Here is a 25,613-nt window from a genome sequence, read left to right as displayed (position 1 = left end):
GTAATCAGAGGATTAAATCCCAGTAGGACCAAAGAGGCCCATTTCCTTTATGAGGAACTGATTGACATTACTTGAGAAATTCTACATCTATCATTACAAAACTAAGAAGCGTGTGGAATCCTGCACAAAGTGTGCTTTGTAAAAGGTGATATAATTACCAGCATGTTTATATTGGTTTCAAGAGGAAGGTACAGGATAGGATGGTAGCTAGTTAGGACATAGGTGGATCAATTGGTTTTCTTTAGGGTTGGGTAAATAATGATGTGTATTTACGTGGGTAATGATTTAATCTCTAGGCTGGCATTATAGTGACTATACGAGTCAGATTGTGTATCTGTTCTTTTATTAGTGTAGCGAGTAGGCAGATGTAGGTCGTGTTTGGCATTGGTGTTAATGTTCAGTTTGTTAATCCTACTGATGAAAACGTCTAACGCAGTGATATTTAACAAGCACAGTATGCACCTTTCATACTGTTCAATGTGGATTCATCTTTCTATTGAATGGCTTGCATGTATGCATCTATAGGAAGGAGGGTCAAAATGGGCTACATTTCTTTCCAAATACAATATTAGTTAAAGCATTGTCGCAAAGCCTCTCAGCTGGAGTATTTTAAGCCTACATCACATCCTGTATTATCTTCCAGCCAACCTTTCAGGTATCTCAAGAAGAAATGTACAAATATCGCACTTGGTTATTCCATAATTTTTTTTGACAGGAGCCTCAATCCTCAGTGATGTGGTCAGCACAGAGACACCACACGCAGATGCTATGTGGGTCAGTAGTAGACATTTTTGAATTGCAGTCCGTACATCTTTTATATCCAGACACCTTGGGAGCGGACATCTCAATGAAGCAGGTTGATTTTAGCAAAAATATTGAATGTAAATTCCTTGTTCCACCGAGCAGCGTGATAAGCGTGTGTAAAAAATGGAACTGAGTTACGAGGGCAGTAGTATATATACAGCGGTCGACATCACATCTGGAGTTGATGAGCACCACGTTGAGTCAAGATGGATCGACGACTGAGTTGAGATGCACTAAGTTCCCTGACAAAAGGTTTTTGTGTGCAGCTGACACAGGAATGGATATCTATCTGATGAGGAATCTGCAGGAGAAAGCAATCCTTTGGAACACCAATCAGATTATGAATGGAAGAACATGACGTCCCGTTTACATGTTCAGATTTTGAGCGAGTCTTTCCAAATCAATTTACCTATAAAATATTAAAGTTTGTCTCTAATGAGAAAGTAATGAACATAACATATGAAGAAATCGTTGTAAAGACCAATCTAGGTTTAATTTCAAAGCAGCAGCATATAAAACATATAAAAGCTAAAAGACCGACTCACGCTTAGAAACACCATGAATTGTGTACATTTTTCTTGGGCTTCACAGTCACAAAATGTAAAACACAAAATACTGGAATACTTTTAAACGTAAATCTATGCAGAAGCAAGGTAAGAGGAAATACTGTAAAATTTACAAAATGTGCACACACAAAACATAAATGTATGTTAAAACCAAACTTATTAGAATGAAAACGGAGGCTTTGCCAACTAGCATTTTTTAAGCATTATTGCAGCAGGCGAAGAAAGTGGATGTTCTCTGTTCTCATGTTGCACTGGCATTTGACAGCATTACAATTTAATTTTCTTTGCATCCTTTTTTCCACAATTCTCAACGGATGGATCTGCTTTTCTTTTATGTGACTAGAATAAATAATTGCAAATATAGTGTCATTCATTTTAGAACTGCAATAGTATTCTCACTTTATCTATTTAGTACATTAAAAGCAAAGACAAAACAAAAACACAATGCAGACACTTATCAAACTAAGTAAAATTAACAGCATTAAGGCACGCTGTGAAACATGAAATATACTCTATTAATCTATACTTACAACTACAGCATAACATTTTCCGGTTTGATAAAGAAACACTAATAGCCTGACTCCAATGGGGTCTAAGATTCAGGGTGAAACAGCCAGACCGCTTGTGAATCAGGGTCGTCGTTCTGTTCCCCTCACATTGTGACCTGCTTCTGCATAGTGGGGACAGATCGGGGGGGTTATATGGCAGCTTTCACTGCTCATTAATTTAAAAAGCCGGCATCTACAGGTCAGAATTGTTATTGCTGTAGAATGGTTTAAGAATATTCACCATAACCAAGTGTAGACACTCTGATTCGACACATTACTGCAACGACTAACTCTGAGTTTGATGGTGGGGTGGCCAGAAATACCTACAGCTCGGAGCTGCTGATAATTTCAGCACCCCATTATCAAAAACTGCCAGTATCCCTGGCTGTGGTAATACTCGCAAATCCCCCCATGGAGTTATATGGGACTCCATAGAATGGGTATTTACTGCCCTTACCGGCACTTGGAATATGGCGGGAACTCCACCAGACCAAGTTGCGGTAACGGTAATACCATTTAGTAGTATCCCATCGGATTCACCGACAGGATAACACCAAAGTTGTAACCAGGCCCATTTTCACCTGTGATTCTCTGGCTTGCTTTTTTCTCAACAACATTGAGACCATCCGTCAGAATATTAGCAACTCTGCTCGGCAGTCTGCTCTTCGTCCTTCTCTGGTTCTTTGACTGTGCCCAATTCTACTTGGTCTGGCTTCCCTACTTTTTCTGATCAGGAGGTTCTCTCGGCTATTCATCAGCTTAAATCTGCGTTGCCTTCTGACCCTATCCCTCTTGCTCTTCTTAAGGAGATCTCGGGTGATATTGTTGCACTGATCCCATCGGCAGTTAATACTTCCATTCGCGCTGGATATATCCTCAGTGCCCTGAAAAGTGCTTGTGATCCCCTTGCTCAAAAAGCCCTCTCTTGATCCCTCTGTGCTCTCTAATTTTCGTCCAATTTCACTTCTCCCCTTCCTTATGAAGTTGCTGGAGTCTCTTGTCGCTCCTCTGCTTTTCTTGTTTCTTGAATTCTCTAGTTTCTTTGACTCCTTCCAGTCGGGGTTCCGCCCTCGGAGAGGTACAGAGTCAGTCCTCACTCCTGTGATGGAAGACCTTGTTCGCCTGGTTGATTAGGGTGGGGTTGGAGCTGTAATTTTGGGTATGCAGTAATAAAATTGTGGCAAAAATGTCATCTTTACAAAAAATTGTGGCAAAAATGCTGTGGTTTGACCTGGTAAAGGTGTACCCCATTATACCATTTAAGGGGAGCAGGGGTTGCGTTGGTGTCCCCCGGTTCCCTTAAATGGTATAATGGGTCTGGAGGTTGCAGGGGTGTCCCCCGCATCCTTTACATGGAAGGCAGCGGCAAAACCACAACCTTTTTGCAGCGATTTTTTGTGTAAATGTCAATTTTTGCTGTGATCTATTGGCTATCGGCGGCGGGCGAGTCGGGTCAAGTTTTGGCATAGTTCTCTGCCTTTCTGGTGGACCGCTCTCAGTACATTTCTCTTCCTCCCTTCTGTTCTAAATCTGTCCCATTATCCTGCAGCGTTCTGCTGGGCTCTGCACTTTCACCTACACTATTTAATATCTATATGAGGCCACTTCTCCACCTTATGCAGTCCCCCGGTTTCCGTTACTATTCCTATGCCGATGACACACAAATTATGGTCAGTCTTGATCTTACTCAGCCGGATACTGCTGCACGGCTTAGGGTTTGCCTTGGGGACCTTGGTTCCTGGATGGCAGGGAAATGGCTGAAACTTAATGGTGATAAAACAGAGGTTCTCGTTGTTGGCACCTCCAGCCCTCTGTCTTTCTGGACGGCCGACTTCTGGCCTACTTCTTTGGATCCTTTTCCTATGCCTACCTCCTCTGTAAAAAATCTGGGGTAAAAATCTCCTTATCTCTATCTATGTTTGACCAGGTTGACTCAGTCTGCAAATCTGGACACTTTAAACTGAAAGTTATCCCTTTCATTCCTGTCCAATTTCAGGCTCCTGTTATTGCAGCTCTTGTCCTCAGCACCATCGACTATTGTAATGCACTTTATCTTGGTCAGCCTTATCTTATGCACCGCCTCCAGCTCCTCCAGAATGCTGCAGCCAGGTCTGTACTTCATCCCCAGCTTGGCGTTCATATGTACCCCCTGCTTCGTCAACTGGCTTTCCATTGAGAAGCGTGTTCTTTTTAAATCACTTTGCATTGTGCATTGAGCCTTCTATAAAAAAGGGTGCAGAATATTTGCAGACCAAATTTCTCCCTTATGTTCCATCACCCCCACTTCGCTCACAGTCCGCTGTCGTGATTCAGGTTCCCCCAGTCACACTTTACCGTATGGGTGGCTGTGCTTTTTCAGTTGCTGCAGCCAAGGCTTGGAACTCTCTTTCTCACTGTTTGCATGCCACCTCTGAGCATCACCCCTTTCGTTACCCCTTAAAAACATTCTTGTTCTGAATCTTTCTTCTGTCCTCTTCTCCTCTGCCGGTGAGCGCCATGATGCACTAGGGTGAACGTGCGCTTTATAAGTTCTTTTAACATAACACAACTTTACCGTCACTCCCAAACAGATAACGTGATGATTCACAGGATCTTGTCACTTTTCCACAGAGGGGAACCCTTCCCTGGGAGGGAGGTGAGGCCAATACCCAACAATCTCACTAGGGGTGGTAAAAAAGTGGGAGGACTTCACACAGAGAGACTTCCCTTGTGGGGATAGGGACTCCCTTTCCATTCAGGAACCCCCTTACCCATTGGGAGAAATTTACTTTTTTACTGGGGGATCCCATCTAGCACGGGGGTCGGGTGGGGTCAGCGCAGGGCACAGGCAAGGGGGTTATTTTAGTCACTCCCATAAACATTTGCCTCTCAGACCCTCAGAAGATGAATCATGAACACCTGGAAAATAGCTGATTTTCTTGTAATGTCAGCAAAGTACAAAATGTGCACACCCTTTAAGCCCCCCCCCCCCCTAAATGTACATCAATGCTTCCTGTACAGTGCAACATTGACATGCTATTTCAGAGCACTCCTGCTCGGACCCTCAATGGTCTTATGGGCAAGTGTTGCACCTCTCAGCCTAGTGACACGATTCAAATCCCAAATCGACACGAATGCACAGAAAGCACTGCAGCATTTGAAAACATGTAAAGTGCTCACTGGAGTGCACATGGATTCCCCAGGATTAGGGAGCTGGATCTGATATGCAGGTAGACATTTTTTGCTGGATTCCTGATCTAGGAAGATGCTGCCTAATGACAGCACTGCCCGTACCCTCTCATCCCTGAGACTTTAAGACCTCCTAAAAGTATTAACAGCCCATCTGAAAGCACTATTGTTATGTATTGTAATTTAGTAAAATCAATAAAAGTCAAGGGCATTTACAAGTCTTTCCAAAAGCTATTGAGATGAGGAAGAGCACTCAAAGAAGCATATGGAGTGTTCACCCACTACGTATTGAGACAAGGAGGCCACGAGAAAAGATGAAGATGGGCTAAAGGAAAAAAGGGAAAGAGTGTGACTTTATGCTGGGGACGACCAAGCCTATTTGTATAAAAGAGGTGAAGGACTACCTGAAATGAGAAGCACCAGGTGTAAAGCCTAGAAAGCCTAGTAGATTCGAAATGGGTGAGAACGCTGGGGAAGCTGATCTGTAGCGCTGAGGACACCAGGGGTAAACTGAGGTATTCCCCTGCCAACCGACTACGCAAGTGCTTACCAGGAAGCGTGAAGTTGGAAAACAGTGGCAGGACTTTGTGGACATGGACCGCCTGGTCCAAGAATGGTGCACTATTGCACTGAGAGGTGCCTGCAGAGTCGCAGCAAGATGTGAGAAGGCAAGGAAAGCCGTCACCGAGGCTGGCCCAGTGATCCACTGCCCCTGGAACAACCAGTCATGTGTCCTGCTACAAACACAGGTGAGGGGGGGAACAAGGGAGACACAGTAAGGGAGTGGGACCAGCCAAAAGCAGCATCCAAAGCAATCTTCCTCGCCCCAGTAGTCACGTCATAACTACAAAAAGGGGAGACTCTCTGGGGAGTCCTCTCCCTCATCTAAGTGATAAATACAGAAATACTAGAAGTCTGGGAAAGCTCAGGAGTAATCTCCCTCATCTCTGTGAGTACCAACAAAATACCTTGAGTGTGAACAAGAAGGATCTCCCTTGTCTCAAAGGGGGTGGTGAATGTAAAGCCAGTATGAGAAGCCACAGGAGTGACCCCCCTCCTCAGAGAGACTGTTGTAACAGAAACACAAGTACCAAAAACATTGGGAGTGATTCACTTCACCACAGTGAGTGTGATTTGAGAGAGAAAGATAAAAGAAGCCGTGGGATTGGTCTCCCTGGTTTAAGAAACACCCTAATCAGAAGGAAGATCACCACATCAGGATTGGCCTTTCTTGTTCTAGAGGCCCTTTGAATCCTAGTGCTTGTTTAAGAGACATTCAAGTTCAAAAATATAAAGTATCTACGTTTCCTCAGTGGTGGAGAAGCCAGGAAAAGGAGGGGTTAAGGTTCATACTAAAAGGAGTTTGGAAAGAGCAACAAGGGCTGTTGAAAAGTATTGTTTGATCTTGAAGAACGCCTATGTTGTACCAGGAGAAGGGAGTCATTCTCCTGGTTGGTAAATCAGACACTAAAGCAACAGAATACAGAATCAAGCCTGAACTGAGGTTCAAGACCAGAAGGGTGTTGTTTATGTTGAATTATCACCCGTGCATTAGAGATTATCATCATGGTTGAAACCTGATAAACCAGGAGAAGGGAGTCATTATCCTGGCCGTTCATTTGAACTTGATCTACTCTATAGTTGTTTGTCACATAATTGTGGTTCACTATTTTGGTAGGAAGGAGTCATCCTCCTGACCTTGCTTTCTTAGTTATTTATTTTGTTTAGTAGAACGGACAGAATAGGAATTTTGGGACAGAGGATAGTTATTTTAGTTAGACATTCACCCTGACGACGAGCACCCAGTTATCATTACTTTAGGGAGGGACTTCTCTTGAGAGCCAGAAAATGGTAGGTGTTTTGTTATCCAAAATAAAGGTCTATAGCCAAAATGACACCTTTGTGCCCGATTTCTGCTTCTGACGTACCACAATGGCCATTACACTTTTGCAACAGAAAAAACTGGGCAAAGTCGATATGTGTTTACAGAACTCTGAGATATAATTATACTTGTATTTATCATCCTTTGGAGATATTTGTAATGTGTTGTAATTTGTAGCACATCACACACCTGAGTAAAACAAAAAATAGAAAAATATACACACTATTTTGGTAACTTTTGTAAGATTTTACAAAAGAACAATTCATGATTAAAATCAATAAATGTTAATGCACAGTCACTTTATATTTTGGAGAAGGGACAGGTTACTTACCTGTAACTCCTGTTCTCTGGCATTTCATGTATTCACATGCTTTTGAATGTTCCCCGACATCAGGATGGGAATCCTCAGTAACATTACAGCAGTTTACCTTTAAAACTTTAAACTGCTTGTCACTTGAGTCATTTTGAGTCATACTGACCACAGCCAATCAGACATGACCCCTTTAGCTCCACCACTGCTGGCTATCTTCAGATTTTGTTTACTGTACGTTAAGTTTTGGGAGCTCTCAAGTTTTTCTCCGCTGCAACTTTGACATTTTGAGTCTATTTTTGTACGTTTTTTCCATCTAAATATTTGGGTTGACTCTGCTTCATCCTTGCCTACGGCAGTGAGTTTTCAGACCATCCCATTGCCTCTGGCGATCCCATGTTCCATCTGAGGCCTTCAAGAGTCCATGAAGATGCAGACACCAGAAGGTTCCAGCCTGCTCGACCTGTAACCTAAAGAACATTTACATTGAGGATCTTTACCAACAGTGTCTGTAATGACTTGGCCAACTGCACCACCCGCCAGTCATTTTCAACCAAGACCCGCAAGGACTGCCACTGGAGGTTAGTGGCTTAAGTCTGCATTTATTCCTCTTCCAAGCACAATAGACCCCTAGAGCGAACTCCCTCTTCAAAGAGGTCGAAGTTTTAAGGTAAACTGCTGTAATGTTACAGAGGATTTCTAGCCTGACGACAGGGAATATTCAAAAGCATGTGACTCTGTGAAAAAATGCTGAAGAAGGTAAACAATATTTTCCAATCAAGCAATGCTTCGATAAATCAATATTAGGTTAGGTACCTACTCTAAAGATTAATCAAAAGGGACTCAGTACATAGAGTGTCTAGTGTTGTAACAAATGATGGCCTCGATTGATAGAGACTTGGCAAATTAAAAGAAAGGAGACTTGGCGTGCACTGGCCCTGTTGTAGATCGCTTCCTTGGTTCCCTGGAATTAACAGGTCCTTTGGGAATGAGTGCGGCTGTTGGCTTAGACCACAGCACACCCTTAGTCTGTGCCTCTGCTTCTATATTATACAAAGCTAATGTAGTTGTTGTTAAAAGTCTTTAGGGGAATGCTTTATCTTCTATGAAACCTATCAATACCTCAGCCTTGGAGTCTAGGGATCAGTGCGTAAAGATAGTAGGATTTCTTCCCTCACTATACCAAGGTCCCTTCTCAGATCATTTAGGAGCCAAGATTGATTAACTACTGGATGACTCCTTCACAACGCTGGGGCTACCACTACTGGACACAGGAGGCTGAGCAGGTATTGAGAATGTCAACACCCACAGCAAAATGAGTATGTGCGGCCCGAATATGTTGCACAAGACTAGTCACATATCTCCCGGTAAGGGATTATGTGAGGAAAGCCAAGTACCTATAAGCATTAAAAAGAAAGAGCACATTTGTCCAGCTTCACAAGAGAGCCAGAGATCAGAACCTCTTATTTACCTACTCCCTCTTCCTATTTTAAATCTGGTCACAAACTCTATCTGTCCTCATACTCCGAGTCGGGCAAATGAGGAATTGGGCTTTGGCAATCTTTATAAAGATCCTGTGCATTTTATTGTTAGCCCTGGTTATCTGATTGTTGGAAGTGAGGCCTGCATGATTTGCGTAGTGCAGATACTTTTGGCTTCCTGTATCTACAATTTCTGCGGTTGGAGGTATCGCTCAAGGATCTGACTCACATCTTCGCGTACCTACGAGAACAGCGTATACAGGATCAAACTCTGCAGAGAAGAGTCTCGATTTACTTAAAGATTTGACTCACCTAGGAGGGCTGCAGATTCCCCACAGTGAGGAACAAAGAGAGCATGCATCTAATCAAGTTGATATTACTTTTAGAGTTGTCTGTACCGATTCTCATTGGCATATAAATGATCTTACATTGCTATCTATTCAAAATGCTTAGATGATCCTATCCTGGTATTATCAGAGGGTCAGCCCAGCACTCCAAAGCTGTGTATCTCTACGAGACGTAAGAATGCTGTGGCTAATTTTTCTTCTGGCTGTGATGACCCTGAATCACATGGACTGGAGGCGAATTCCAAGTTGTCCGCTGGCACATACCCCATCCAACATTAATTAGACAAGCTGAAAACACGGTCAAACAGTCTTACCTTGACTTGATGAATGGTTGGAGGTAGAATAACTTGATTTGTAAATTCAACGGCTATTTTCATGGCAACAAGAATGCTTACCGAAAAGCCTTCCCCTAGCGCTGCCTAATTATCTTGGTATATTTGGCAACACCAACAAAATGAACATTGGTACCTTCCCAAAGAGGCCCCGAGTTTAAAGAGTAGGAACATCAAAGCAGGATGCCATAACATTGAGTAAAAGTCTTTTGCTAATCTCTCTGCTCTTAATATTATGGATTTGAACCCGGTGGACATGTAGAGGGTATTAATGATGTCACCACAGATGAAGCTTTTTGTTTAGGCCCCAAATCCTGTCTATAAACCTGCTAGTCATTCTATTTAATTGGGGGATCATGTCCCTTTTATTCCCCTGGATGCTGTCTTCCAATTTATTCCTGGAATGTTGCTGGCTTGAACAGACAGCTATTGGTGTCATCTGTGTCAATGGATGGCATCGGTAGATTCCATCACCTGCAAAGAAAACCCAGAGAGGACGAAATAAAGGGGGTCTGGACATTTTTGTTGCAAAATGGATTATTGATAACTGCTCCCTTCTATGGTCAACTGATGCATTCATGACTGTTTCCATAGAATTAGAGTTTTAATTTGTACAACTCATTTCATGGTTATTGTCTGGGCCCAAATGTCAGCAGACTTTTAGACCTTGTCATGAAGTACCAAGAAAATGGTTCATATGGGGGCTATCACCAATCAGACCTTGTAGCAGGGAGGGTTTAGATTTGAGGTTGGGGGATTATTCTGGGGCAGGCTCACCAATGGAGGAGGAGGAGCTGGCTTTTAAGATCCCGCTCTCAGTGTTAAAAAATCCATCAATGAGTAGGTATGGCACATTTCTGCTTCCTTTTGTGACTGAGCTGGGTCTGCAGGCTTTTCATGGGAGGTTTCCCTTAGACCAGTCTGGACAATTTTGGAATAGCAGATCAGCCTCTATAATTTATTACTTTTTGATATGTATTGGAGACAGGCATGTTCTACTTGTTTTTTTAGTAGATAGCGTCCTGAGAGTGATCCTGACCCATGAAAACATGTTCTTCCACGAAGAGGCGGTGTAACCACTTAGTTTGCACTGTTGTTGAGCCTTTAACATGGGATGACTTGGATAAAGATGTTGTTTCCACCAGATATATTTATGCGGCACAACCAGTTATCAAACCATTTTGCTACTATTGACCCTGTACCCAGATCATAGAGATGTAGGCTAGGCTCATGCTGATCTTTAGAACTCGTTTGACATCTAGACGTTATGTTTAGAACTTGTCACCCTGTACTACAGGCTAGTATACTCAGAAATGTAGGACTTTAAAGAGTTGTCTCCTTAAAGTATCAAAGTACTCTCCCCTAGGGGTAGATCTTCAATTCGGAAAGGCCAATTATCATTATACAAGATTGATAGGTAAGGCAAAAAAGTTCCGGCAGCGTTTGGTCTGGCAAAAGCTTGATTATGCAGCTCATAGAAAATATACTAAGAGTTTTTGGAAATGTGTTTTCGTGGATTTGGGCCGCAGCAAGGAAAGGTTTCAAATAATGTATCTGTGACTAATTGGCTGAATTTATTTACCTTATTATATAATCCTCCAGCACAAGCTAATAACTTCCCTTCAGGGGAACCTGAACTACTGAATGAATTGGTACTGAATGTAGCTAGGTGAGACTATTGTGTTTACTTGTGCTGATGTTCAATAAAGCCCTGCCTTACCTAGCAAGTGGTAAATCCCCAGGTGGTGATTTAGTATCATTTGACATTTTCAAAATTAATCCTACAGTTTTGGTTCTGGATTTCACCTACATTCTGAACATGATTGCTAAAGAAAATTGTTTACTGGAAAGCTGGGGTAAGGTTATGCTTGTGCCTTCAAAAAGGCAACAAGTCAGACCTACAATGTTATGGGCTAATCTACCTGATTGACTTCTCATCCAAATGGTTTGGCAGACTACTTTGTACCAGAATCTCTAAGTTGGTTATCTCCCATGAGACCTTGGCAGCGTGAGGCGCATTACAGATTACATAAAGGAGTCTGTACTGTGGATCAAGTACATAATCTTAGGCTAATAGTTGATTAATTTGTTCTTGGTTACAGGTGCCCCATATATCTGGGCTTTATGGATTTAAGCAGCTCAGTATTTGAAAAGGTTAATTGTCAAAATAGAAACAGTTAGTCACCGTAGCGACGCCTCTACTCCTATTTATTTATTTACTTTGCATTTATTAGGCCCTTATACAACAAGTAAATTGTGTTTCAAAGCACCCTCATGCAGCAGGGAGGGGACATGGGATTGAAAACAATACATACACGGAGGATAAAGACAAACCTACTAGGCATTGTGAGTATTCAGAACTTTCAAGTGCAGAGATAGAAGAGGGGATGAGGGAGTGGGGGGAGTGCTGAAGTGTCCGTGCTCGTGGGTGAGCAGCAGATGTAAGTGCCAAGTGTAGTAAGTGGTAGAGGGCATTGAGCTGCAATAAGTGGGTAAGTGCAGGCATACAGTGGCGTAGGCCAATGGGTGCTGAGGCAAGTGCTGTGTTTAGGCACTACCTGAGGTGATTGGGTGTGGGAGGCCAGGGCCCTGAGAACACGAGGGCCCTTGTCACTAATCACAGCGACTGTGAAGTTAGCAGAGGAGGGAATAAAGGAAGGAGGAGGTGAACAGGGAAATCTTGAGGAGCTTCCCGAATTTTAGGTGGTTTTGCTCGGTGTCTAGTCAAAGGATCGAATCCAAAGGGTCGACAGGTCAAAGGATCGACACCAAAGGGTCAGCAGGTCAAAGGATCAAATTATTTTTTTTAATTATATATATTTTTTGGGGGTTTTCGTTTAGGGAAAAAAGTGGTTTTTAGCAAAAAAACAGGGGGTTGGGGGGGAACCCCCCCCCCAAAAAAAATGTGAAAAAAAAGAATAAATCGATTCTTTACCTCTCGACCCTTTTACTGTCGATCCTTTGACCTACAACCGTCTTGCTCAATATGAAAAGGAAGGGGGAGGCTGTTCCACAAGAGGGAGACATCTGAGGCAAGAGATTTCCCTCCAGAAATCTGTTTAATGAAATTCTTCAGACACACAGAGTTGGTAACAGAGGAACGCAGAAGTCTAGAGGGAGAATATTTAGTGATAGCAAGTCATAGATAGCGTCATCCCGACCACAGACAGCCTTGTAGATGATACAGAGGGATTTTAATTTAACCCGTGCAGCAACCGGGAGCCAGTGAAGAGTTTTTAGAGCAGGAGAGATGCGATACTTGAGCTCGAGGCCAAGGATAGGTTTCCCTTCTCTATTCTGGATTAGCTGGAGGAGTCGTAGTGAGGAAGAGGGTAGATTCAGGAGTAGGCTATTGCAGTAGTTAAGTCTAGTGAAGTGTGTACATGTGGTCTGTGGAGGCTTCTTGAGCTGGTGACCTTTGTGCATTCCTGATTTTGAAAGCTTTTGAAAGCTATTACAGCATTTTGCAATGTGTAACGCTGCTGCCAGCTGCAAGGTGCTGCTGCCCCTTTAATTGGAGATCCGGTGACTGTGTGAGGAGGAGGAGGGGGCTGAACCACTTAAAAATTGCTTCCTACATGGATCACACGTGGAAGTGTGCGCAAGTGGTCTGTGGTGGCTGTGGAGACATCTTGAGCTGCTGACTTGTGTGCTTTCCTGCTTTTGCAAGCTTTTGAATGTTATTACAGCATTTTGCAATGTGTAACGCTGCTGCCTGCTGCAAGGTGCTACTGCCCCTTTAAGTGGAGACCTGGTGACTGAGTGAGGAGGATGAGGGGGCTGAACCACTTACAAACTGCTTCCTGCGTGGAGCACGTGTGGAAGTGTACGCAAGTGGTCTGTGGTGGTCCGCGGGTAAGCAGTGGTGGTGAGGAACTGCATCCGATAAGCTGCTGGCTTTTCGATCCTTGAATCATGACAACAGTGGGCCCCGCACTCGCCGAAACTACCGGACACGACAATGAGAAAACAGGTAAAAGCCCCATGACTAACACTGAGATGGAGGCAGCAGTAAATATATACTTTTTGGACTTGCATTCCTTCCTGGACCCGGGGACGTGGGAAGCAAGATTGAGTATACAGAGTGATGAAATCACCCTCGAGCAGGTGAACATTGACTCAATGTCCAGTTCCACCTTGCTCCCCAACCAGCCCGACGTAGGACCCCGAATTCCAGGGGCTACCCAGGGAAGTGAAATACTTATTACCCTGGGTAACAGCGGTGATATAATTTCGCCCGCAAGCCTGCATCAAATTCCAGCTTCTGCCCAGGAAGAAATCATAAATCAATGGATGGAAGGTGGTAGTGAAAGGACAGAGAGTAATGATAGCGAGTTACAGGCTAAAGACCTGAGGGAGGGTCAAAACAACAATCCGCCTCAGCAGAGCACCCTGAATAACCTGCCCTTGGAGTGTTCAAAAAATTACTTCTAACGGTCCGGCAAAAAATGATGTATTTGATGAAAACTCCCAACGCTCCAATCCTCAACAATTGCTCATTAGGAGACTCAATCGGGACATTGCCGAATTAAAAACGAGCATCGCATCAATGAAAACAAATTTAAAAAAATGCTCCAAAAAGGACTTAGCAAGTGTCCAATATAAAAGACCCTGGAAGAGAAGGAGATTAGAATCACCAGAACAATCAGTGATTCTAAAATATACAAATGTAAATATGGAGAGAGAAGTCTGGGATCTGCAGTATGAGAGGAGAAACCCTTACAAAGGGGCTTTGGCCCTAAGTCCAGAAAGATAAACACAGAGGAGGGAGGAAAGCCGAGAAGGCTCCCCCAGTAAGAGAAACAATATTTGTGGCCTTTCTAATCTAGAATCCTTGAGAGATCTGCTAGTAGACACTTCTGCACAGGCGTCTGGATTGAATTTAGAAGCACAATTAACATCAGCCACGTTTAAGGCTTTACAGGATAATCTAATGAATGTGTTAACAAACAGGGAAAACTGCTTATCGCCGGAGGACGCATCTATACCACAAAACAACATAATGGCCTCTTTGACAACCTCATTGGCCCCATTCTGCAAACCTTATGAATCATTAAATAAAACATTGACAAACACAGTCCAATCAAGAATTGAAAAGGAAGCAGAGAATTCATCAAAATGGCAAGAAAGATTGTGCGATATGGCAAGGAGAGAAACGACACACAAAAACCTGATGATGGAAGCCCTACTAGGGGATTGCAAATGTTTGAGGACCCAATATAAGAACGGCAATAACGGAAGTGATAAAGACGCAGGATTAAGAGGAGTTAATCAACCCCAGGCTACCGATCAGAGAGGGATTCACCTAAAAAACAGGACAAAGGTGGTCAGGGAAGTACAACAAGTGAACCCGTGTTAGGGAGAATTCTCCAGAATGGCAAATTTCTCTCACCTGTTGAGTCCCTCAGCAGCTTTGCTGGATTTCTAGAGTTTAATTTTTCTACCTGGTAAGAGTGTGAGCCTTTTGTTCCCACTCTTACATGTGTTTTGCTGTATGTTGTACATTTTTGTGCTCATGGACTATGAAGTCTCACCCACTCCATAGGCATCATCTTTTTACTGTGTGTCACACAGCACCTTTAGTGCAGTGACACAGGGTTGTCTTTTTAGACTTCCCACTTTAAACTCCATTTTCTGGGACTGACCACTGTCTCCCAGAACATGTAAAGTTGCCATTGACTTTACTAGTCTTTTAAAATCTACAAACCCAGTACACCCTATCTTCCAATAGAGTACTGGAAGGGTTAATAGTTATCCCTTTTTGTCTAATTCTCATGGGACATTTTTATGTTCCCCTTTCTCTAAGATGTGGCTGGTGGCAGTGGTTGTTAATCAGAATCATGTGCAGTTCCCTTAGGGAACACTGCAAAAAGATTAAGACTACAGAAGCAAGCAGTAAACCCAATTGGTTGCAGTCTGCACCACCCAGATTTACCTTGTAGCTGTGGCTGAGCAGTCAGACTTCTCTCAAGAACAGTAGGGCAGTATATAGAGCATACACAATAGGGCTAAAAACACAGTGAGCAAACAAACACTGACCAGAGCTTTGTATAAAAAGTATATAATTATTTATTTAAAATACACTTTAGGCAATATACTGGCACTCTAAATCAAAAGCAAGTTAAAACACAGTCAGGTAAAGTATACACACCTCCCTTAATAACTATTAGACAAGTCAGAATTAAAACACCAGGATTTGTTAAACAGATGTGAGCGCATAACCTGATGGCACTCCAATAGTTCAGTTAAAGGGAGAGAAAAATGCAGAGCATAGAAATAAAACAGGTCCCGACACTTTTAGGAGTTCTCAGCAAGGGAATAAAGGCAGTATAGACTGTAGAGCCAAAGTTCATGGGCCCGGCCCACTTAAAAGGGAGCAAAGCAAAATGTGCCCAGGATCACACGGTTTAAAAATGCACTAATCGTCTTTGCAGAATGTTCAAAAGAGGTTGGGGCGATTCAAGAAGGTAAAGTTAGAAGGTCTGGGGCCAACCCAGTTGGCAAGCCAAGGATTTAAGGGTCACCTTGGGCAAACCGAAGAAAGGGAGGCCAGGCAGGACACAGTACCTTAAACAAAGAAGAAGCTCCAGCGGTGGCAGTTGTTCTTGGCAGTGGTTGCAGTTCGTTGTTTCGACCAGGGGAAGAGAAGATCTCGTCGAGGTGGAAACGTGGAGTCGTTGCACTGCACAGGGATGAAACCAGCCGCGGAGTTCGTCAATAAAAGGAGCGTTCCTTTTATTCACGGTCAAAGTGGTGAAGCTTGGCTATCCGGCCGCCGGGGTGCTTGGCACGGGCGATTCGGCCAAGAGACGTCTTTGGAAGGCGAAAAGGGCGAACTGGTTGGTCCCACCAGCTCAGAGGAAGAAGACTCGTCCAGCAGAAGATCTCTTGTCGTCGGGAAAGAGGTGAGGTTGTTGCAGCAGGTCTTCACCGGTGGTGTCATTGTTGCAGATGGCTCAGCTTCTTCCCTCTTCTGATTCTTAGGTCCTGTGGCGACTTCTGAAGTTCCAGTCCAAAAGGCCCTGCTTTTATGCAGAAAAACCCCCATTCATCAGCCTAGCTGTCAATCACACATTGAGGCCAATCAGAGTAGAGTGCGACTTGGGTTGCCGAGGCAATGCAGTCCAGGGTGCCAATTCCCGCCTCCACCCCTCCTGTGGAACCCAGACAGAGTGGCACCATTTGGAGGGCTTCTGTAGAGAAGCCCGCCAAAATAGTGGAACAAAGGGCTCGACCTTGGTCAGAGTTACAGAGACAGACACAACCACCATTTTAGAAAAGAGTTCTGGCAAAAAGACCCAACCGTGGATTTAATATTAAATAAATAAACCAAAAAGTGGTGCGTTTAAAATCAATGGGAAAATCCCATAGAGAATATTCCGGTGGAATATTTCGCGTGGTAAGCACTGCCACCAGCCAGAAACTCGACAAGAGGGGACTGGGCAGTGCCCCCTTGAAAACAGACCCAGGGGTAATATAATTAACCCCTTTCAGTACTTCCACAATATGATGGTTTGTACTTGTTCTGTTCACAATTTGGGACTAGTAAAGTCAATGGTGACTTTACATGCCCTGGGAGACAGTAGTAAGTCCCAGGGTATGGAGTCTATGTTTGGGGGTCACTATGACACCCCTGTGTTGCTGCACTGAGGGTGCTGTGTAACACACACATAAAATATAGATGATACCCTATGGGTGTAGAAAGAAAACCCCATAGCCCATATGCACACAAAGAGTCAAAAGACACTCAAATCATGCCTAAGAGTGGGAGGAAAAGAGTCTCACTCTTAGCAGGAGAAAAAACAAACCCCAAAAATCCAGCAAAGCTGCTGGGGGACTCACTAGGTTTGGGAAATTAGCCTTATAAAACAATTCTCCCTAACAGTGGTATCTACCATTTTTATTCTACCACAGGCTATGAAAATAGCCTCGGTACCATTAGAGGCTATGGTGGTAGCCTCAAAATATAACCCGCTGTACCCCTTTTATTTTATTTGGTTCTGGTCAGGTTTATTCGCCACTTCTTTTTGTAAAGATCTTTCTCATGTTTTACTCTGCGTACCAAACCAGGTTTGGTTCCTTTGTTCGCTGTCCTTTGGCAGGCTTCTGCACAGAAGCCCTGCTTAGGCACCTGAGTGTCTTGGTGGACAGGATGTGAGGGAGGGGTTTGAGGCCCCCTGTACAGGGTCTCCTTGGAGACCCAAGTCACACTCCAGTTTGATTGGCTAGGTGGCTGTCCTACAGCCACCCTTCTGTGCGATTGACAGCCAGGCTGTGTGAATGGGGGATTTGGTGCATACAAATCCAGTCTCTGAGACTGGAAGGTAGATTCGCCACTGGAACGAGAGAACCAACCAGGAGCTGAAGGACGAGGAATACTGCAACTACTGGACATCCCGGTGAAGCCCTGCTGCAGGTCCGAATCGCCGAAACTCTGACGACAGAGAAGATCAGCAAGGAATCTTCTCTTGAGTTTGGTGGGACCAACCAGCTCGCAAAACACCAAAAGCCGGCCTCCCTCTCCTGGTCGAATTTGCTGTCCATCGCTGCAGCGAACTGGATAGCAAGGAGGAATGGAACCTGTTTGGGTTTTAAGGAGCGCACTTTTTATTCAACGTTTTGCTCCGCTGCTGGCTTCTTCCGTGGGCAGTGCAGGACCCTCCAGACGTCGTCCTTCTTGTCACCACGACTGACGCTTCAGGAACCACGAGCCTGCAGGAACTGCCAGGAACAACTACCTCAGCTACAGCATTCTTCTCCATTTAAGGTACTGTGCAAATCCGGTCGTTCGTTCCGTCCGACCGCAGTGAAAGTGCTTGAAAACTTTCGCCTATCCAAAGGTTTGTCCTTCTATTCTCCTATGAATAACTTTTCTTCCGACAAACTTTGTTTTGAACTCTTGGCAAAGACTTAACCATGAACTACTCTGAACTGTGTGATCCTCTGTAAAGACTCTGAACCATTAACATTGGCCCAGGCCTATTGACTTGAATCCTAGTTGTAGTAAGCCTTTTCTAGATTGCCCTGCCTATAACTAGTTGGTGTTGTTGATTTTGAATAACCTTGTCTTTCTCCCTTTTAAATTGCTGGAGTGCCATTTTGCTCACACTTCATTTTGAGCTTAACTTGTCCAGAATTGGTTGGGTGTTATTGTAGTATATTAAGATTGTGATTTTCTGCTGCTTTATAATAGTGAACTGTTTTATAACTGATGGTGTAAATAAATGTATATTCTTTTACTCAGAAACCTTGAATCAGTGTTTGTATGAACCATAGCAATTGCTGTCCTTTGTGTAACTTCTTGTACTGCTTGCTCACTTTACTCTTGAGATAAGTCTGGCTGCTCAGCCATCGCTACCACTTTACTGGGTAGTACAGGCTTGTACCAAAGGTGAAATTGTACTTACACTTGTAGTCTTAATTATGTGTGGTGTTCCCAAAGGGTACTGCCTAACAACCCGTCCGAAGTGATGCAGGGCATGCGTATACAAGAACTGCCGAGGGAGTCCATGCAAGCCTCGGATCGGGATGCAGGCATAGAGGCTCGCAATGTCATGAGGGGAGAGGCAACTGTGCCACTCAGGGCAACGGGAGCATCATCGGAAATGCAAACGACACTGAAACAACCCAAAGATAAAACCTTCAAAATATTTACAAAAGGAAAACAACTGGCCCAAATGGGCCAAAAGGAGGGAACTCAGAAAACTGCTCCCTCTGGACTGCAATGGAAGAAATCTAAAAACATCCAAAGGGGAGCACAAAACACATCTAACGGCTCACAAGCGTATATACGAAATTTAACGACACCACCGGCAATGAGGCAAGAATCGCAACAACAGAAGGGTCTAAGAAGAACTCAGCCCTTGAAAAAACTAGTTTTAGATGATGACCATCAACTAAAGGGAAAGTGAGACCATGCAAGCCTGAAACGGAAGAAGAAGGTGTAGAGGAAGACCTAAATTTAACTGACCTAGAAGACTGTATTGTGGAAGAGGCAGATTCAATGACGAACTCCCTGAGCCACAGAAACTCTTTACCGAAAGGTAGAGAAGTGGAGGTTTGAATGGCAGAGCTTGACCAATCCAGGGATAAAATGGTATCCTTCAAAACTCTGGAACAAAAACGACATATGGTAAACAAAATTATGGATCAATTTCCAAAAACTACGGAAATTGGATTCGAAAATAGGGAGAGCTCCTAAAAAAGGAAAACCCGAAGAAGGGCAAAAGTCTGCGTGAAAGGGGAGTTACCATCACCCTGGAAAGACTCTCAGTCAAATGACAACCTAATCCTTAACAGGAGAAACGTCTTAAAATGTATCCACCACCTACCAAATTGAGGAATATAAACTCAGATGACATAACGGAAGTACAATTTGTAACTGAAGACAGAATGGACTGGATCATTCTACACGCCTTGATCAAAATCACTCTGGTGGAAATTGAAGGAGATTTCCTACCTTTAGTATTCGAGCTGAGTAACCTTTGGGCCTAGTCTCGGACAAATTTAAACCAGAACAAAGCGCTGAATTGTAAGAAAGATTCCCGGAAACTAAGTCACAAAAGATCTATGATTGTGTTCTCTGAAAGACACAAGGGCCCCCACACTCTGGATGGGAGTTTTAATATGAAATTGGAACACAGAAGGCATCCAAAGGGTACAATTCAAGGGTTTGGTATCAAGGATTTTTATTGAACCTGATACAAATTTATTGTATGAAACAAATCATGATTTGATCTGCACTTGTAAAAACAATTTACATAGCAGGAAACAACTTTTGTTTAAAAAGAACACATCTAAATAGTAAAATTGATCCTATTCAATCGTCCAAGCATTCATCCACATGCATCCATCCAGCAATCCACTTATACTAGGCACCAATGGGTGTACAATATAAAATCTATAAGAAAATTAATGACATATAATTTATCAGAAAGATTTATAGAAAGAATGTTCAATCAATCTGTCCGGCCACAATAGATAGTATCAGTGGCCTAGGCAATTGAGATGGGTCCCAGAAGTCTCCGACCACAACCTCATCCCAATCCACACTCAACCGGTTTCGACGTATGTACTTTATTGTAGTGACGTCTTCATCAGGAGTAAAAAGTTTACATTCTAACAATGGGGAAGGAGGGAAAAAGGAAGAGAAGGGAAACATAAATACATAAATTCCCTTAACTTAGGTGACGACATGAAACGATATATAAACTCCAATGCAAAAAACAATATGTAACATCATTTAAAAAAATCAATTAGTAGACACAAACAACAACCTGCTCTCACCCCGGGTGGAATTCTCCAGCGTGGACCTGAGGTGTCAGACAGAAAGAAGTGCTACCATCATGAATTGATGTCTCAAGGTCACAGTGGAACCAGGTCATAGGCAGAGCCGATACCAATTAAATACATAATCTTAATTTGAAAAGGGGTGGGCACAGATGTGGAATGGCTGAAGCACGCCCGGATGGTGGAAGATGTAAGGGAACATACAGGCCACATACTTATGGTATAACCCAATGTGGGCAATTGCGCTTTGACCAGCTATGGTGATGCTGGTATATGATGTGACCCAAAAACATGGCTGTCCTTACTATGTACTTAAAACTTTCTTGGAATAGTGGATAAGCCCCAAGATGCTAAACCGGGGAAAAGGAAAAAATATTGATAGAGATTACCTAGGCATCACATACACATAGGAAGGCTGTTCGTATCTCACTTTCATTTGTAGCTCGGTCCACCTGTGTGAACTAATTGACAGCGTCCCAAGGAAAGTTCCTGCACACAAGATTGCTGTGCGCCAGAAATGCTCCAACCTGTGAGGTGTTAATTGGTATATAAACAGCACCGGATAGAGGCCCACCGTATAAGTCAATAATAAAGAGTTTTAAACTAACAATTCTTACCAAATGTGTCCAATTGATGACACAAAAGCGTGGATGGGTGTACTAGAAACTGCAAGTGTCCAAAATGGGCTGCACCGATGTTAAACATGCCTAAACGGAAAACAGGAATTTTAGTATACAAGAGTTTAAACTCATTCTGGTCGCACTGATGTAAAACGTGCCTGAACAGTCAAACAGGCATTTTAATGTAAAAAAGTAGGACTTATTCTAGTCTCATTAGCTGAAAAACTCTTTCCCCAGTGAGAACTAACAATTCCTGACAGCATGCAGTGCCAGCTGGGGTTGGCTCGTGAGAGGTATAGAATGGTAACTCAAATTAACTAAAGCCCTCAAAATTCTGTTGCAATATATATAGTCACCGAGCATGTGGCAACCCAAATAAAGACAAACCTTCCTACATAGCAGGCCGCCTCTAAAAGTCAACACCCGACGTAGTTGCGCTTACCTGAAGCACACAGAAGATTTTGTCCCACTCGCGGCCGCCAGTCACGTATCCAGAAGTCAACTCCGGCAGAAAAAAGTGTTCAGCAGTGACATGTCAGTCTCTGTCGGGACTAAAAATAGCGTCTGCTGAGACACGTGATCACGTGTTGTGTCACATGATCCCGCATTGGACCGAGCTGCCCAAGGCTGGGAACTTGCTCCCAGAATGATGACGTACTCGCGTGTAAACGCATATGACTTTGGCGTTAGATGCGTGCTGACAAGGCAACAGCGCATTGTGTACTGAAGCGGCTCCCCTTCAACCAAGTTCGTTTCTTTATACAGGCCGAATATCCCCATCATCGGGAATTTGTTTCCTGTATCGCATATAACAAACTGTGAAACACAATGTATGTTTGTGGCTGCAATATCTCGGTCAATGGCATCTTGTTCAGCACGTTGTAAAAGAGTGTTGTAATGGTATCACATAGTCCCTGAATCGAAGGATTCCCACGGGGGTCCTAAAGCCATGATGTGAAGTCCTAATTAAAGTAGAGACAACTGGGGACTGAGAACCAAAGCCCCTGCTTGCTGCATTTCTTGCTGAGGTAGGCAAATTGGAACTACTAAGATGGAAAGAGCCATAAATCACAGAAATAGTGGTTAATCGCTCGAGTGCAATGGTTCTAAAGTGTTTGGACCCAGAGTCCGTGTTTTAAGATTAACTATCCACAGTTGTTCTTTATAATCCACATTTTTAAGCAGTTGGATCTGATTTTGGGCATATACTTTTTCTATGCAAAACCATTCCAATTGTTCTGCCGTATGTCCCATCTCGAAAAAATTGATCACCATGGGGGCATTAAGGTTCCGTGTTTTAATCTTAGAACGATGCTCATTAATGCGGTTACTCACCTCTCTGGTTGTTTTCCCAACATACAACAACTGGCATGGGCAACGAATGGCATAAATGACATTCTTACTCTTATACGTGGTGAAAGTGCGAAGGTCCCTCCTTTTATTGTGTGAGCTAAACAAAGTGTTTTTTTTTTTAACTTACATGCAAAACATGAAGTGCAAGGATTATGTCCCACCACTGGATTTGAATTAGTATCTTGAATGGCATGAATTTTAGGAAGAGTTCTACTGGCACGAGTCATCTTTTGCTTCAAATTTTTACTTTTTTTTAAAGCAAACAGAGGTTTTGATATGGCAGTCCCTGATGCATTTAGAATTAGACAATTCTTTAGAATACGGCCTCTGATAGCATTACTGTGTTGGCAGAAAGTTGAGACACATACTAGCTCCTCTTTCTTTCCAGTATCATGCTTGGGTAACAATAGCAGGTCTCTGTTGATATATCGAGCTCTCTTTTTAGAATGTTTTATGAGTTTCTTGGGGTACCCACGTTCTAGTAGTCTTTTTTCCAAAATAGCTGCGTGTTTAACGAAATTTGCAATATCTGTACAATTACGGCGTAGCCGTAGAAACATACCGTAAGGTAAGTTGCGAAGCAGACTGGCAGGGTGTTGACTTTCATATTTCAATGTCGTATTTCTCTCTGTGGGTTTCCTGTGTAATTCTGTACAAAGGTGCCCTTCTTCGACAAAGATAGACAGGTCCAGGAAGGAAATCCTGGAAACTGAATATTCAAAAGTAAAATGAATATCTGAATCTATACCATTAAGCCATTGTACAAATAATACCAATGATGTTGGGGAACCTTCCCAAATCAATAGTATGTCGTCAATGTACCGTCGGTACACTTTAATTTGATCTCTGAATGGGCTGAATGCTGTCAGAATGTTTTCTTCCTCAAGAGAGCCATAAAAATAATGGCCAGATTTGGTGCAAAAGTGCAGCCCATGGCCGTACCTTTACATTGTAAAAAGAATTCCTCCTTGAATTTAAAGAAACTATTCTTAAGGACCAACTCAGCTGCTTTACATAGAAAGTCTGTGGGGACCATATGTGGTAAAGGACGCCGATTTAACATTGTTTGTAGGCTCCCGACTGCTCTATCCTAGGGGATATTAGTATAGAGCGCTTCAATATCAAGTGTAACTAATATTTGTGTACTTGAAACAAATGCTTTGGATTCCACAATGTTAATGACGTCTCTTGAGTCAAGAAGGAAGGTGGGAGTTGCCATTGCCAATGGTTTGATAAAAAAATCGATATATTTTGATAAAGGCTCAAGTAAAGAACCACAACCCGAGACAATTGGACGTCCCGGGGGGTTCTCGATGTCTTTATGTATTTTAGGCATAATTTAAAATAAGGGCGTATGATCTTCCGAGAAATTGATATATTCAACTTCTTTGGCTGAAAGAAAACCGAGGTGGCTTCCTTCCTCAGTGAGTTTGAGTATCTTCAATTTAAACATTTCTGATGGGTCTTTTGGTATAGTGGCCTGGGATGTGTAAGAGTCTCAATGCTTCCTGATCGTAAAGGTCGGCATCCCAAACCACTATCCCACCTCCCTTATCTGCAGCCTTGATGACTATCGACTGGTCCGAGGCTAGTGTCTGAATAGATCTAAAAGATCTATGAACCTGATGAAAAAACAAGGAAACCCTTGAATTTATCTCCCTTGAGAGTCGTGGTGAGCACGGCAAACCACAAACGCCAAGTTCTAAAGAAAGAAAGCACCACAAGGGAGGATCTACAAAAAACCCATGAATGGTCATGGATGGCAGCTGCCTTGGCCCCGTCCCAGTGAATTTAACGCCAATCCCCTCCAAAGGGATCCTACCCCAGGATGGCATCCTGGAACACCAGAGGATTTGTGCATTTATTCAAAGACGATAAGCTGGGATTGGAGAAGTATGACATTCTCTGCCTTCATGAGACTTGGATAAGATCAAACCCTTTGTGTGACAAGTATACTTGCTACCTGAACCGGGCCAGAAAGAGCATCACAGGCAGCCCATATTCGTGCTTACTGACATTGGTAAGGGTAGGAATTGGCGTTACGGTAAAGAAACTGCTGAATCCATCACCCTATATTCAGGTCATCATGTTAGAGGACGATAAGAAGAAATGCTGATCATTTTGAATTTGTATTGGAACACCGCAAAGAGGGGTGACAGTCTATTCCTACATAGGATAACAAGTTTATTGGATGAAATCCGCCTAACATGGGGAAACCTTCATTTAATGTTATGCTGCTACTTGAACATCGGATGTCTGAACACCCAGGGGCTCCCTATGTGCCCACTGTTCCTCTCCCAGAGGGCACGAGAATGGACGAGGACCATCACTGATAGAGGCCTGATGATGCTGAATGGTCAAATTAAGGGTGACATTCCAGGACAAACCACGTGGTCATGCGGAAAGCAAAAATCCTAGCTAGACTATTGGTTTGTATCACACAACATGTGGCCCCAGTAGAGAGCTTAATAGTGCTGGAAAAGGGTTGCAGTGATCATAAGCTCTTAGAAATAAAATATATAAGATCAATAGGAAGGCGACCACAAAGATTGGGGGGTCTGACCCTAGTTTCCTAAGGAAGAAACCGACTAAGAGTAAACCCCAGTGATGTTCCATGGATCACAAAGAATATTGTCCATCATCTTGACACTGATGGAGACGGAAATTGAATACAGCTGGCTCCTATCCAAATTTGAGTAAACCAAATCAAGCACCGACAGGGGAGACTTCAGGCAATTACACAAATACAATCTGGAGGTGGTCGCGGCTAAAAGATCATTAAGAAGAGATTGAGGAAATATAAAATGCTGAGTGGTGAGGAAAGAAAAAAAAAATGAAAACAGGCTTATAAAAACTGGCTGAAGGCCTTGCAAGTGCACAGAGCCCAATTCGATGCAGAAACCATGCTGAAGA

General features: G+C 43.2%; 1 protein-coding gene across 3 annotated transcripts in view; it reads right to left on the bottom strand.

The window, feature by feature from the left end:
- Positions 1-1,272: 1,272 nt before the first annotated feature.
- Positions 1,273-25,613, bottom strand: part of LOC138480867 (probable global transcription activator SNF2L1) — a 1,964,402-nt gene continuing 1,940,061 nt past the window's right edge. For all 3 annotated transcript variants that reach the window (XM_069612650.1, XM_069612651.1, XM_069612652.1), the window contains one exon: positions 1,273-1,709. In XM_069612650.1, the coding sequence (XP_069468751.1) occupies positions 1,638-1,709 (72 nt within the window). In that variant the 3' untranslated portion in view covers positions 1,273-1,637. The remainder of the gene's footprint in view (positions 1,710-25,613) is intronic.

This window comes from Ambystoma mexicanum, chromosome 5p (assembly GCF_040938575.1).
Source record: "Ambystoma mexicanum isolate Mex_15411 chromosome 5p, UKY_AmexF1_1, whole genome shotgun sequence".
In the NCBI taxonomy this organism is placed as follows: Eukaryota; Metazoa; Chordata; class Amphibia; order Caudata; family Ambystomatidae; genus Ambystoma; species Ambystoma mexicanum.
Note: the sequence above shows the minus strand (reverse complement) of the source record. Positions and strands in the feature narration are given on the sequence as shown.